Genomic DNA, 14,891 nt, shown 5'->3' with positions numbered 1-14,891 from the left:
ATAAGCCGGAAGAGCTATTTCTAGCAACCCTTCTTTCTCTCCCTACTCGAGTACACTGGAGAGTCTAAATATTGCTGACATTAGGATAAACATAACCAAATGGGTCCATTATTTTAAACCTTTGACACTGGACTCAAACTATCCCAAGGGTGTGATGCATCAGTCAGTCTGAAGCAGGCTGCACTTGGGGTACTTTCATATTGTGGTTGGAACCCCTGCACTGAGTACAGGATTCTGGGCCCTGTTATGGGGGGGAGAAGCACAGAATGCGCCTGGATGGACTCCTTATGTCCCTCTCAGCTGGAAATGGCACGACTCTGGCCACGTGTCAACTCCAAGAGACACTGTCACAGAGCCATGTTGCCTTGTTCTCCCACTGGAAAGGCTGGACGGCTGAACTAGGGCAGGGGCGTGTGGGGTTAGAAACATGGTCTCTTCAAATAGCCAACAGTCTTGTAATCAACACTGTTGACTGGGAGCTGTCTGCCAGTCAAAGTGTGGTCTAGTTTCCAATGGATAAGTCTGGGAGAGGAATGTTTTTGTTGTTGTTTTGTTTTGCATCCAGCTTGTTAAAGACATGAAGAAGAAGAAAGTATTTAGCTCAGCAAAAGAAGTGACAATTTAAAGTTTTGATTCCATTATTACTCTAAAAGCTTCTAGCATTACGCCCGCCCTAATGCATAATGGTACACGTGTGTACACATGCCTGCATTTAACGTGGTATAGTATAAAGGTCTCTAGGGTCACGGCTGTGACTGAAAACACAGCTCCTACCACCCGCTACATGAGTGACTTTGGGCATCATGCTTAACTTTTCTAAAATTTAAGTTATCATGCCCAGTTCACTGTACAATGAGAAGGCGAAAAGATAGAGTATTGATAAAGGACCCAGGCGCACAGTATAACTAAATGGTCAATAAATATTTATTTAAAAATAAAGTCCCTCCAGCTCCAGCACACATGACAAGGAATACAAGGCCAGCATTCCTGATGCTGAGCAGTGGCAGAGGCTGTCGCACGGCGGAGTGAGCCCCAGGACCAGAAGGAGGAGATTAAAGGCTAGGAGATGAGCCTTCAGAAAGGTTGTAGAGTCCTTGCAATGGGAAGGAAGTTCAGCAGAGTTCTCGCCAACCGCCTGCAGGATTTTTTTTACTCATAGGCTACTCTTGAACAGACAAGGCACAGGGGATAATTTTCTTTATGAAGGGAATAGACGGGGTGATGAAGGTGTGCCTTTTAGCACCTAGCATGGTACCTAGCCTGGGGCAGGCATTCAGATCATATTTGTTGAATGAATGAGCGTGAAACATCAGTGAAACTATCCTATCAGTTCCATGATTGAGAGCAATAATTGGTGTTACCAGTGCATCAGCTTCTTGTTTCTACGGTCACTAGCCTGAGAGGACAAGGGGAAGTTTGTCTGCAGTTAAAAGGCAGAATAATTTAAAAACACCACCACCAACAAAAAAAACAGCCAACCAGAATTCCAAAGATCTCCAGTCCACAGGTAGCATTTGGAGTCATTCAGATAATGAAAGAAAATTACTTAGGAAAATTTGAAGCCTTATATTATGGAAGCTGAATACAGTACCCAGAGAAACACTTATAAAAGTTATTAGAATATGCGTTGATTTGTGCCCTGCTTGAAGCTTGTGCCTGGGGAGGGGACACTGAGGTATTATGTGAAGTAGAAAGGACATGTAGCAAAGCAAGCATTGAACTAAGAGTGCAGGGCCCAACCAGCTCTCTGGCAATCATTAAAGCCACCTCATTGCTCTTTTTATTTTTCTAATCTTATCTCTTGATACAATATAGAACTCACCATAGCCAGCTTTCATTATTATATCACCCAGTTGGTTTGTAAAGTGGAGATAATATCATGATTCCAAAGGTTACTGGGTAGATTAAGATCATGTAGAAGAGTGTTTAATAAATGTTCCTTCCCTCCTTCTCCCTGCCTTTTGGACAAAGGAATCAGAGTAGAAAACTTTAATAGACTTTGGCATGATGTAGGAATGGTAGAGAAGGAGTGGGGATGTTTTAAATTATATGTAAAACCTGTGTTTTTTAATTATTTGTGGATTGAAATTATTATTGTTTCCAACAATGCTATGAATAAGTGGCTAAAATTTGGACAAAAGACTGTTAATAAGTTACTTGCCAGATGATGGGTTGGAATAGATTCTTCCCTGTAATTGCTTAACAAATAGGTTTCCAACTTTCCATTCATTTAGCTTGCACACTTTGCCTTGGATTAAATGTTTGAAAATGAAAACGCCATCCCGGCAACAAAATTTCCTTTGTTTTTATTATTTATTTATTTATTTATTTGGTTGCGCCAGGTCTTAGTTGTGGCAGGCAGGCTCCTTAGTTGCGGCACGTGTGCTCCTTAGTTGTGCCATGAGAACTCTTAGTTGCGGCATGCATGTGAGATCTAGTTCCCTGACCAGGGATCAAACCCAGGCACCCTGCATTGGGAGCGCAGAGTCTTCTTACCCACTGTGCCACCAGGGAAGTCCATCCTTTACCTTTAGAAGAATCTGAGTTCCAAGGAAAAAGAGTTGCTTTCATGTTCCCATTTCATAGACAGTTTTAAAAACCTTTAGTGCCTGGGTGGGGCCCACTCGCACTCCACAGATCTACAGACTAAATGTTTAAATTTGTCATCCTGTGGGATGTAAAATGAAACCATGTACCAAAGAAAAATGGTGAATGACTCACTCACATGTGATCTTCCAGGGAGGAGAAGGATTCAGTAAGAATGTGTCACAAGGACATCAGATCCCTTCACAATGATGGTGGAGGTTGCCTGTCCTGGCATGTGAGTCACTGTTATGAATTTGAATGGAGGCTGCCAAGTTATGTTGGGGTCTCAAGGAGAGCATGTGGTACTGGGGTGAATTCATCATGGTGCCGCATCCAGCAGTACCAGAGAAATTGTATTTGTTAGCACATCAGGAAGGGGTTCACCTCTCAGGGACGGGTTCATATTTATAGGCTTATCACACATAATGCATTCACATGCTTGCACACGCTAATTTATTTATGTTGAGAAATATAACTGTTACTTAGACAAAAGTCCTCAGACTCCAGTGCTTTGTAGACAGGTCCACATGGGAAGCCAAACTCTAGTCCAGAGGTTGCTTGGCACCCGAGGAATCAAAACAAAGCGTTTTAAATGGATAAAATTCATCTTCATAGTGGGGAAATGTCTGGCGCCTGAACCATTGATCGTGGGGCCAAGCCACCCTTTCTTGAGGCCAGGGTTTTGATAAATATTTCAAAGTACTCTTCTCTGATGGTTTTGGGTTGAGCTTGCATTGTTGGTGGACACAATTTTTCTTTAAATATGTCTTAATACCCTTCAGCAAGCTAGCTTCATCTCAGAAGCCATTCTTTCTCCTTGAGATGAGTTTGCATATCTTTGTTTTGATGATTATTTACTGATTTTACTAGCGAGTCTAATTTGCCTGCTTTCCAAATTCTGGGTGAGTGGGGAGGAATGCACCACACTGCTGCCTATATGGCCTACTGAAATATTACCAGGAGTCAGGGCCTTGTTCACATACCTGCAGTCTGCCGTAAGGACAGGAGAAACTTTATGCTTGAGTCAGTACCTGGCTTGCCAATTTCGGGCAGTGATACAATAGGGCAGAATGCAGGGTAGTGCAATTATTATCCTTCTGGACATACTAGAGGAAAACAGTAGGGATGTGTTCTCGACATACCTAATTTTTCTTTATGCATTCATCATAAATTATTTCTGAAAGTGTATGTAATCTTACTTGAAATAGGTTGAACTTATTTATAACTTATTATTCCCTTATGTAACTGCCATTGGGATAAGTCTCTTACATTTAGTTCCCAGCTTTCTTTCAGTTGCTCTAAAACTATGTCCTAAAATCTTCAGGAATCCTATCCTGAGCCCTAGGTGAGGAGTTCCCATATTATAAAGAAGATGCAGTTTCCCACCCACTGCATAACCCATAGTTTTTTTTTTAAAAGGCATCGCAAACATATGGTCCCTTCAGCCTTCATCTTTCCATCTTGAAGTGTCCTGATGCTTTTAAGGTCATTGGAGTGACACCCAAGACTGAGTGTGTCTGCATTTCACAGATGTAAAGACTGAGGCAAGTTGCTAATTATTTGCCCCCTTGTGAGCCACAAAGGAGCTTGTACAACCCCAATACAAAGTCTGAGTCGTTGTGAACTCGATCACACTGGTCAGTTTATGTGACTGTAGGCTGGCCTTCCGAGAGAGAGAGCAAATGGATCAAGGAGGCTGAGGCAGAAGAGGATTCCTATAAAGAATCCTTGGCTCTGCAGGCCTGCGGACGTGCGGGTGGCCTTTTAGGGATGGAGTTTCAGGTAGAAGGGCCTTTCATCCTCTGGAGGCTGATTATTCTGCGCAATTAAGAAGAGGCCTACAGCAATTCTCTATTGGGAGAGGGGGGTGTTCGATTCCTTCCCCCATTCTTGCCAAGAGTTATTGAGGTGCCAGATACTGTGCTAGTAAGCATGTGTGTGGGTTCACTTTACACGTATTACCTGACATCTAATGAAAGAATCAAAGGGTGCCTTTTACTGCATTCATTTCTAAAATCTATTTAGAAACTCTGTTGGTACTAGTAAATAATAAATATACAACAGCTGTCTTTATATAAATGGACTTATGCTGTGTGCTGTCCAAGTTTTAAAATAAATTGTCTGGCTAAAAGCACCCTGTGTTCAAGTGTGATACAGTTTTTTCCTTTAGTAAAACATTTCTAGCTCATTGAATAATGACTCTCAGTATTTCCAGAAAGCTTTGCTCAAGCCACCACTGAAATTTGAATTTTATATAATGTTAATGTGTCATCAAATATTATTCTTTTGATTTTTGATCAACTGTTGAAAATGTAAAAAACCATTCTTAGCTTGTAGACTGTAGAAAGATAGAATTTGGCCCCTGAGCTGAAGTTTGCCAATCCCTCTTCTATACCATTATCCTGTTATATCTTCATCTTACTGGTATCTGAAATTGTCTTACGTATTCATTTGTTTGTTTGTTGTCTGTCTTTCCTGGTACATTGTAAGCTCCATGAAGGCAGGTTCTTTGTCTTATTCACTGTATTATCTCTATCAACTAGAACAGTGTCTGGGATATAGAGGTGTGTTATGAATATTTAGTGATTGAATGAATAAATCCATATAGTTTAGGAGCCACTAAATCCAATAAAGTCTTCCTTCCAAATATCTCATGTGTATATCCTATTCCAGGGGCCACATCCTACCCAGATCTTTGCCTCTGTTTTAGTGCAGATCTTTGTTCCTGTACTAATACCTCGAGCCTTCCTGACCCCTTGTCTCTGACTCTAGTCTACCCTCTAGTATAGTAACTTGCTGAAGTATATTTTGTCTTACATCATTTCTCTGCAAAACCCAAACCTTTTCACTGTTTTCCCATTCCTACAGTGTAAGTCAGACTCCTCAGGTGCACGTACAGGGCCCTTGGTAATCAGTTCCCCACCTGCTTTTCCACCCGTATCTCTGAACCTTCCCTGTAAGGAGCCCTCTGCTCCAGCAGCCTCGTCACCTTCTTGTCCCTGAAGCCACTGCTCATTCCCACCTCTGCACCTTTGCTCCGGCCGTGCCCCAGAGCCAGTGGACATTCCCCGTAGGAAGGGATTGACTCCTAGGTCATAGGAGATAAGTCTGTAGCGAGTGATGGGAAACAAGGAAGAATGAGCTAAGCCTCAGAAAGTGGAAGATGAAGAATGAACGTGGCCAAACATAACTCAGTTGGTGATAAAGTGGGGCAAGAAGGATGTAGTTATTCTGGGAGAACGATTGAAAAGGGCTGCCTGGCAGGGTTATCTAGGCCAGTGCTTTTCAAACCACTGTGTGGACAGATATTCAGGGAATCTTGTTAAAACGCATATTCTGGCAGTAGGTCTGGAGTGGCGGCCTGGGATTCTGCACTTTGTAAAAATTTTTTTAATTTATTTTTAAAATCTTTTTTATTTATTTATTTTTGGCTGTGTTGGGTCTTCGTTTCTGTGCGAGGACTTTCTCAGGACTTTTCTCTAGTTGCGGCGAGCGGGGGCCACTCTTCATCGCGGTGCGCGGGCCTCTCGCTATCACCGCCTCTCTCGTTGCGGAGCACAGGCTCCAGACGCGCAGGCTCAGTAGTTGTGGCTCACGAGCCTAGTTGCTCCGCGGCATGTGGGATCCTCCCAGACCAGGGCTCGAACCTGTGTCCCCTGCATTAGCGGGCAGATTCTCAACCACTGCGCCATCAGGGAAGCCCTGGGATTCTGCACTTTTAAGAAGCTCCAACGTGATGCCCATGCTTCTGGTTCTGGGATGATTCTTTGAGTATCAAGCATCTAACTAAATGCTCAGGAAAGGAACCTTTTCCATAAGACCTGGATGTGGAAACAGGAAGCCAGTTGGCCTGCTCCTCAGAGGCCTGCCTTCAATAAAGACATTTCTTGCATTCTAAACGACTGAATAAATGAGTGATGGCTCCAGGCTTCTTGCTGAAGGAGGGAGTGTTGAAGAGAACTAAGGGCCAAGCTGAGCGTGTAAGGCTGCAGCTTAAAGGGAAGAAGCACCTTTAAGTCCTGAGATGGTGGCAGTGAAAGTGGTCATTGGGAAATGAAAAGTCTAATGTTGGTTGGGTCAGTGGCCTGTCATTATACACAAATGCGCGTGCGCACACACACACACTCCCTCATTTAGGGTAAAGGCTGGAGTGCAGTGCTTTCCCTGTTGCAGTCGGATTCTCTTTTCTCTCCGAGAGGCACCTCTTCTGATCCACTAGAGCTTCCAGTTCAGAATCTAGGTTTGGCTTGAGTACAAGCAATGTACCTCACCCTAACTAAGCAAGAGGAATGATTTCTGTAATGTGTTATCTCCAAACAGAAGAGCAGGTAGGACAGTATTTTGTTGGCGTAATTAACTCGCCCCTTAGCACAGTTTCTCTCTAATGATTAGCCTGGCCCTTGTCTCTTTGGCTAATCAGTAGCTGGCCTTTTGATGAAATTGGGTGTTATTTCCCTGTGCCTTAACTTTGTGCAAATTGTACGTCATCCTGATTAATGATTTTAATGACACTTCTCTTATCACAGTAATGTCCCTTCTGCTTTTATCACAGAGAAACTTCTGCTTGGCTGACTGAACTCTGATCCTGACATAGTAAAAGTCATGGTAAGTTGGAGACGTGCCTCACCCTCCCTGGTGCCAGCTGCAGACAGGTACAGGATGTGTACTCAGGGACTGTTGCCTTATACAAAGAGTTGTTTGCTCATCAGAGGAGAGGGACGAGGAAATGGAAAGACAGTTTCTTTTTTCGAAAACACCATTTTAACTTCTTTCAGGGGTGGTGAGTAACCTGACCCTGAAAATTCATTCAAAGAGGGACTCCTTTGAATCCTTCTAACATCCTGAGATACAGAAACAAGTTATAGTTTTCTCTCTGCAGAAACACTACATGTTCATTTTAGAAATTGTAGGCAAATAAAAAGGAAAAACTCAAAATCCTGCAGCTTCCTCCACTAGGAGATGACCGCTGTCCACACTTTGTGTAACCCCATCATTTCAGGCTCATCAGCTAAGAAACACTTGTCATCTGCCTCCCGCTGTTGGCTGTGACTGGACTCCTCAGAGCTTGGTTACCTGATCTCAGGGACAGGCAGGGAATTGGATCCCTTTGAGAGTTCCATAAAGCTCACTGCTGCTGTGGAAGCTGAGCCTTTCAGCTACAAACGTGGCTGTACCTGAGGCTGGCCACCTGCTCTCCTTCTCCTGCCCAAATAAAGCTTCTCAATAGTCAGGTGATGCTTGATCCCTGGTCTTCTAGGAAGAAATAATAGCAGTAGAATCTCATACTTGGAGAGGAACTAGACATTCCGCCAACTTACACACTTCCCTTTAGGAAGATGGATGTGTAAACTATCCTGAACAAAGAGTAATATACTCTTAACATCTTTTTTTTAACATTAGACATTCTAGAATTTTCTTCATCATCTCTGACAGTCAAGGGCTTACTCGTGTCTGCACCAAATCTCTTATGCTGTCCTTTAAAATCCATTTGTTCTTGATGGGTTCTCCCTGGACATGTACAACATTTATTCAGAGATGTTTACAGTGCCCCTACTTTGTGCATGGTTTTTGGCTCTGGGGACCCATAATTAATGGGACAGTCTTCCTGTTCTGAACAAGCTCGCAGCCTTTCTACATGTGAAGACAGTAACCAAGTGACCCTTTAGTGAGCTTTCCACTGAGGAAAATTACCTCAGTTGCTCTCATCTTTCCTCCTAGAACCTGTTTTTCCATTATGACTGTTATTTATTGGACAGATAAAGGGCTTCTTTAAAAGAAAGGAAAACCATACAATATAATCACAATGTTGTAATTCCCAATTATTTTTCATCACTTTATTTTAGACCCTACTTGTATGACAGTGGTTTTGAAATAGTAGTAATAAGAATGTAAAGAACAGTTAATGTATTCACTCTAGTCTTTGCTATGCTAACACGTTTATTTTACATCTTATAGCATATTAAAATTATTTACTCTCGATGGTGGAGTTATGGGTGTTGTATTTTTCTTCTTAATTATTTAAAAATTTTTTATTGAAGTATAGTTGATTTACAATATGTAAATTTCAGGTGTACAGCATAGCAATTCAGTTATACATATATTATGTATATATTCTTTTTCAGATTCTTTTCCCTTATAGGTTATTACATAATATTGAGTATAGTTCCCTATGCTATACATTAGGTCCTTGTTGGTTATCTATTTTATACATAGTAGTTTGTATATGTTAAGCCCAGCCTCCTAATTTATCCCTCCCCCTACCCCCGAGATTTTCTTCTTAATTCTTAAAAAAATTTTTTTTCCAAATCTCTACAATGACCATATGACACATTTCTAAAAGGAAAATATGTTTTAAAAGCCATTGTATTCAAATATTTACCAAAAAATTTTAGAGGTATAATTTACATACAATGAAATGCACAGCTCTTAAGGTTACTGGTAGATGAGTTTTGACAAAGGTATGTATCGTGTGACCTACCCCTCTTATCAAGATAGAACATTTCATCGCTCCAGGAAGTTCCTCTATGCCCCTTCCAGATCAGTCCTCACCCTGCTCTCCACTCCACTCCAGAAATGGAACCATTGTTCTGATTGTTTTCACCATAGATTAGTTTTGCCTGTTCGAGAACATCCTATAAATGGAATCATAGAGCATGTGCTCTTTTATTGTCAGCATTATATTTTTTGCAATCCATCCCTGATGCTGTATCAGCAGTTTGTTCCTCTGTTCCTTTTCATTGCTAAATATTTCATTGTATCGTATTCCCATCTTTTGACATTTATCTTCATCATTATTTATTATTTTAATAACTGAATGACATTTCATTGATTGTGATGTATCACTGATTTCTAGCTATTTGTTTTCATCATTCTTCCCTACATCCTCTGCCTGTTTCCTTTGCCTGCTGCCACAAGAAGCCTTCCTGGGGTGGAATCCCCTGCCTTCCTGGAACAGATAATGATACATTATTCCCTGGAATTTAGTTGATATGGATACTTTAGAGCTAACAGGAACCAATTTTCTGGGCTTGTTCTGGAAAAAAGATGCTGATAGATAAGCTGTATTATCTTTGCACATTTCTCTATCGATTCATCTTGTTAGATATTAATTTTAATCCCATACTAGTGTCCCTCAGCAATGCAATTTGCTTTAAAAGTCAAATAGAGTGTTTAAGTACCATCCAAAATTTTTTCAACACTGGAGTTCCAGAAGAACATTGAGAGACATTTGACTCAGAAAGCTGTCTTGGTGGGGTCAAGAGCTGAGCTAGGCCATTTGGAATGCTGACAGCAAAGCACAGCTTGCTTATTACTACAGATATACAGTAGAAGAAAACAAGTAGAATGCCTGCATGAATTTCCTGAGGCTGCCGTAACAAAGCACCGCAAACTGGGTGGTTTAAAATAACAGAAATATGTTGTCTTGTATTTCTGGAGGCTAGAAATCCAAAATCAAGATGTTGGCAGGGCCATGGTCCCTCTGAAATCCGTAGGGGAATTCTTCCTTGTCTCTTTCTAGCTTCTGGTGGTTTGCTAGCAATCTTAGGCATTTTTTGACAGACATTGGAGTCAACAACACATTATCATGTGGTGTTCTCCCTGAGTGTCTTTGTCTTCACGTGCTGTTTTCTAAGAAGGACACCAGTCATGTTGAATTAGCGGCTTCCTCATCTTGCTTTAATTAATCACAATTAATTAATTCATTGTAATGACAGTATTTCCAAACAAGGGCACATTCTGAGGTACTGGGGGTTAGGACTTCAACATATCTTTCTTTGGGGATGCAATTCGGTGCAATTGATCTCTTTGCCTTTTATGGACACTGTGAATCTCATTTTTGGTTACAGTTCCCTCTTGTTTGGCTTCTAGACAGAGAAATCTGTGGCTCATGTCGAATAATTACACAGGCCCTTAAGGTCTCTGTTTCCGTTTCCTTTCTACCCCCTTCTTTACTGTAATTTTCTATGCTTTGTGTCCTGTCACTGAACTTCTTCATCTATTTATTTATCTTTTGTACTGAATTATGTTTCTCTTTGCTGCCTCACGTACATAAATAACATTAATAAATTAGTAAATAGATTAGAAATACTCAGGGCACCTCGATCTTAATCAGTACATTATCTCTAAATCATAAGTCAACTGAATGGTACCTACTGGTTACTAACCCATGTTTTACTTGTTGATGTTTTTAATTTGTAGTCTGTATATGCAGAGGGTCTGATTCACTAACTTTTTTTTTGTTTGTTTGGTTTGGTTTTTTGTTTTTTTGCGTTACGCGGGCCTCTCACTGTTGTGGCCTCTCCCGCTGCAGAGCACAGGCTCCGGACGCGCAGGCTCAGCGGCCATGGCTCACGGGCCCAGCCGCTGTGCGGCATGTGGGATCTTCCCGGACCGGGTCACAAACCCGTGTCCCCTGCATCGGCAGGCGGACTCTCAGCCACTGCACCACCAGGGAAGCCCAGATTCACTAACTTTTTGTCCCTTGTATGCATCAGAGTATTTCTCACTTTAAGGCATGCTGGTCGTTTCCGGTGATGCTAATCCTCATCTCCAGTGTCTAGACTGCCGTCTCCTCCTCGTGACTTCCCATCCTTCCCTCTGCCACTTGGTCAGGCTTCTGTCCCCTCCATTCCACTGCAGAAGCCTTTATCAGGATCACCAGGACCTTCCGTGTTGCCCAATCTGACCATCCCTTCTGTGTCCTCTACTCACACCTACCTTAGCAGGCACTGACATCTTCCTCCTTCCTCAGCCTCTGGACAACACACAGTCCTGGTTTTCTTTATACATCAAGGACCAGTCCTTCTTGGTTATCCATTCCGGTCCTTCTCTGCTGGAGAGGCCCAGGCTTGTCCTAGGACCCCTGTTCTTCACTTTCTCCCTAGGTCATTTCGTCCAATACCATCCAAACGCTGATGTGTCCTGAATTTATTACTCTAGACTTGCCCTCTAGATTTACGTTGTATAACCAGCCATCCTTTTGACAACTCCACTTGGATGTTTAATGGACATCCCAAACTTAACATTTTGAAAATAGAACTTCTAAATCCCACTCCCCACTGCCATCCCAAATCTGGTAGTCCTCCAGCATTCCCCATCTGGGTAGAGGATGCCACTCTCTGCTTGGCTGCTCAGGGAAAAAGATTTAGAGTTACACTTGCTTCTTTTCTTTCCTCACCTCCCACATCAGTCCATTGGCAAGTTCTGCCGCCTTTGCTCCAAAACATGTGCTGAGTCTGTCTGTCTCTTTCCATTTTTACTGTTTCACCCTCGTCTATCATCATATCCCTGGATCATGGCCCAGATTCTCAACTAGTCTCTGTATCTCCCTACAGCAGCCCAAGTGATCTTTTTAACATGTAAATCAGATCATCTCGTCCATCCCTTTGCTGAAAACCTGCCAGTGCCTCCTACTGCATTTAGAATAAAACAGAAACTCCTCACTGGCTTGTGAAGGTTCTTGTTCTGCCCTTGAAACCTCTCTGATTTTCTTTCTTTTTCATTTTTAAAGTTTTTATTATGGAAAAAGGTGAACACATACAAAAGTAGACCAAATATTAAAAAGAACCCCTTTGTACCTATAATTATTATTAACTCATGGTCAGTAACTATTATATTACATAATAATAACTCAGTAATTATTAACTCATGGTCAGCCTTGTTTCTTCTTTACCTCCACTTACTTCCCCCAACCCGTTATTTTGAAGCAAATTCTAGACATCTTATCCTCTCATCTATAAACTCTTTCAGTGTGTATAAGATTCAGACTCTTAAAAAAGTAAAATATAACCACAATACCATTATCATACCGTTAACACTAGTTGCTTAATGGCATCAAATATCAAGTCAGTGTTCAATGTCCAACTGTCTCATAAATGTCATTTTTTTTTAGTGTTTGATTCAGGATCCCAATAAGTTCACCCATTATGATTATTGATGTGCATTTTAAATCTCTTTTAAGCTATATTTCCCCTCCATCTCTCTCTCTCTCTCTTTTTTTAAAAAAAAATTATTTAATTTAATTTATTTATTTTTGGCTGCGTTGGGTCTTCATCACTGCGCGCGGGCTTTCTCTAGTTGCGGCGAGCGGGGGCTACTCTTCGTTGCGGTGCGCGGGCTTCTCATTGCGGTGGCTTCTCTTGTTGCAGAGCACGGGCTCTAGGCACGTGGGCTTCAGTAGTTGTGGCACGTGCGCTCAGTAGTTGTGACGCACGGGCTTAGTTGCGCCGCGGCATGTAGGATCTTCCCGGACCAGGACTCGAACCCGTGTCCCCTGCATTGGCAGGCGGATTCTTAACCACTGCGCCACCAAGGAAGTCCCTCCATCTCTCTCTTTTCTAATTCTCCTTGCAGTTTCTTTGTTGAAGAAACTAGATCGTTCATCAAGTAGTGTTTCTCACAGTCTGGATTGTGCTGGTTACAGCCCTGTGGGGTGGGTTAACATTTTCCTCTTTCCTCTTTCTCCTATTTACCATAAATTGGTATTTGGCCTTAGAGGCTTGATTGAACTCAGGTTTGATTTTCCCCTTTCAGGGGAGACAAGATTACTTTGTAGGTAATGGTGTAACTTATCTTACCACTCCCCAGCTTGCCCACCAACTCAAGCCACACTGGCCTCTGTCCCACTCCTCCCGCAGAAGGCAGCTCCAGCCTCAGTGCCTTTGTCTCAGCTGTTTCCTCTACCTGTAACACTTTCCCCTGATCTTTGCACAGTCAGCTGTTTCCTGTCACTCAGACCTCAGCCTGAATGTCACTCCTCAGAGCAGCCCCTCCAGGACCTCTCTGTCTGCCCTGTAGCCCTTCTCACCACCGGCCGCCTGGTGGAATATTTGTTTGTCGGCTCGTTTGCTGTCTGCTTCCTGCTGAACTTGAACATCAGCTCCAGGGGAGCAAGAGCCTCATCTCCCACAGTCACTGCCGTGTCCCAGCACCTGGAAGAGTGTCTGGCCCATGGTGGGTGCTCAGCAAACTTGCTGTGTGAGATGGCGCCATGCTGGTGAGAAGCGCCTCTCAGTCACCATCTTTCTCTGTGCACTCAGGCAGCCAAGGGAGGCACCGTCAAAGCTGCTTCAGGCTTCAGTGCCACTGAAGATGCCCAGACCCTGAGGAAGGCCATGAAAGGTCTCGGTAAGTGTCCCACTGGAGGTAAACACCCCTCACGTGCTGTGCATGACAGAGTCACCCAGAGGGTGTTGTGTCCACAGGCAACTGTGAGTACGTCTCAGGCTAAGAAAACACAATGGGAACAAGTTGACTTTTCAAGGCAAACTAGACGAGAGGGTTTTTTACTAAGAATTTTAAGTGTTATGAACTCATTCTGGACTTCCCTGATAATTTAAATCTGTTTTACATTCTGGTATTATGAATCTATATATCAGATTTGAGAAATGTATTTGTTTTCCAGTTAACCCATGTATGCATGTCGTGCCAGAAGGTTTACAAAGCACTTTGACAAACATCTGAACGAATACGTGCGATAATCCTGTGATGTAGTGAAAGCAGCTGGTCCTATTGTTATTTTCGCCCCATTTTACAGATGTGAAACTGAGACTCAGAGAAGTAACATAGGAAGGCACAGAGTAAGTGGAACTGAGTCATGAGTCACACTCAGCAGAGCCTGCCAGCTCAAAGTCCATGTTCTTTCCCTTGAGTCAGCCCCCCGCCTGTTGCTGCTGTAATACGCACAGCTAGGTCAGTACCCCCGTGTAGCATGTGGGATTTTAGGTGAGAAGGCTGTGCGTACGTGACCAGAAGGGCTTGTCTTCCAGTGCACCACCCTCTGGTAGCTCCCGTGGGCAAAGGCTTCCCACTGGGTGGGCACAGCCATGCCCGGGCACTGCAGGTTATGCTGACTTAGACCCTGCCTCCAAACTTGCCTGAGTGGACATTTGGCCAGAGAAGTGCTCTCTGTTTCATAGCTGCTATTTAGAATCTCCTCAAGATTTGGATAAAAACGTTTGACCATGAGGCATTATTTCCCAGTTTTTCTATCCAAGAAGAATTCACCTTAGCCCCAATGCTACTAACAGGAACAATAATAATGAGCATTTATTAAGCTCTACTGTGTGTCAGGCACAATGTGTTACATAGATTATGTTTTAATTCTGACAGCAGCTTGTTTAACTAATGAGAAAGTTGAGCTTTAGGGAGATGAGCTAACTTGCCCGAGGTGTCTGGGGTTGTACGTGTCAGGATTCTAGGCAATTCCAGGCAGTCCGACTCCAGAGCCGGAACTCAAGCCGGCTGTGCTGTGCTGTGCTGCTGCCCACCTCTGAACAGGACATTACCCTGAATCTATCATTTTC

At 42.8% G+C, this 14,891-nt stretch overlaps 1 protein-coding gene across 1 annotated transcript in view; it reads left to right on the top strand.

The window, feature by feature from the left end:
- Positions 1-14,891, top strand: part of ANXA4 (annexin A4) — a 72,165-nt gene that overhangs the window by 20,666 nt on the left and 36,608 nt on the right. The window contains exons 2-3 of the mRNA XM_019942846.3: positions 7,139-7,191; positions 13,626-13,713. Coding sequence (XP_019798405.1) covers positions 7,189-7,191; positions 13,626-13,713 — 91 coding nt within the window. The 5' untranslated portion in view covers positions 7,139-7,188. The remainder of the gene's footprint in view (positions 1-7,138; positions 7,192-13,625; positions 13,714-14,891) is intronic.

This window comes from Tursiops truncatus, chromosome 14, assembly GCF_011762595.2.
Source record: "Tursiops truncatus isolate mTurTru1 chromosome 14, mTurTru1.mat.Y, whole genome shotgun sequence".
NCBI classification, from domain to species: domain Eukaryota; kingdom Metazoa; phylum Chordata; class Mammalia; order Artiodactyla; family Delphinidae; genus Tursiops; species Tursiops truncatus.
The sequence above is the reverse complement of the archived record's forward strand: the minus strand, read 5'-3'. Positions and strand labels throughout refer to the sequence as shown.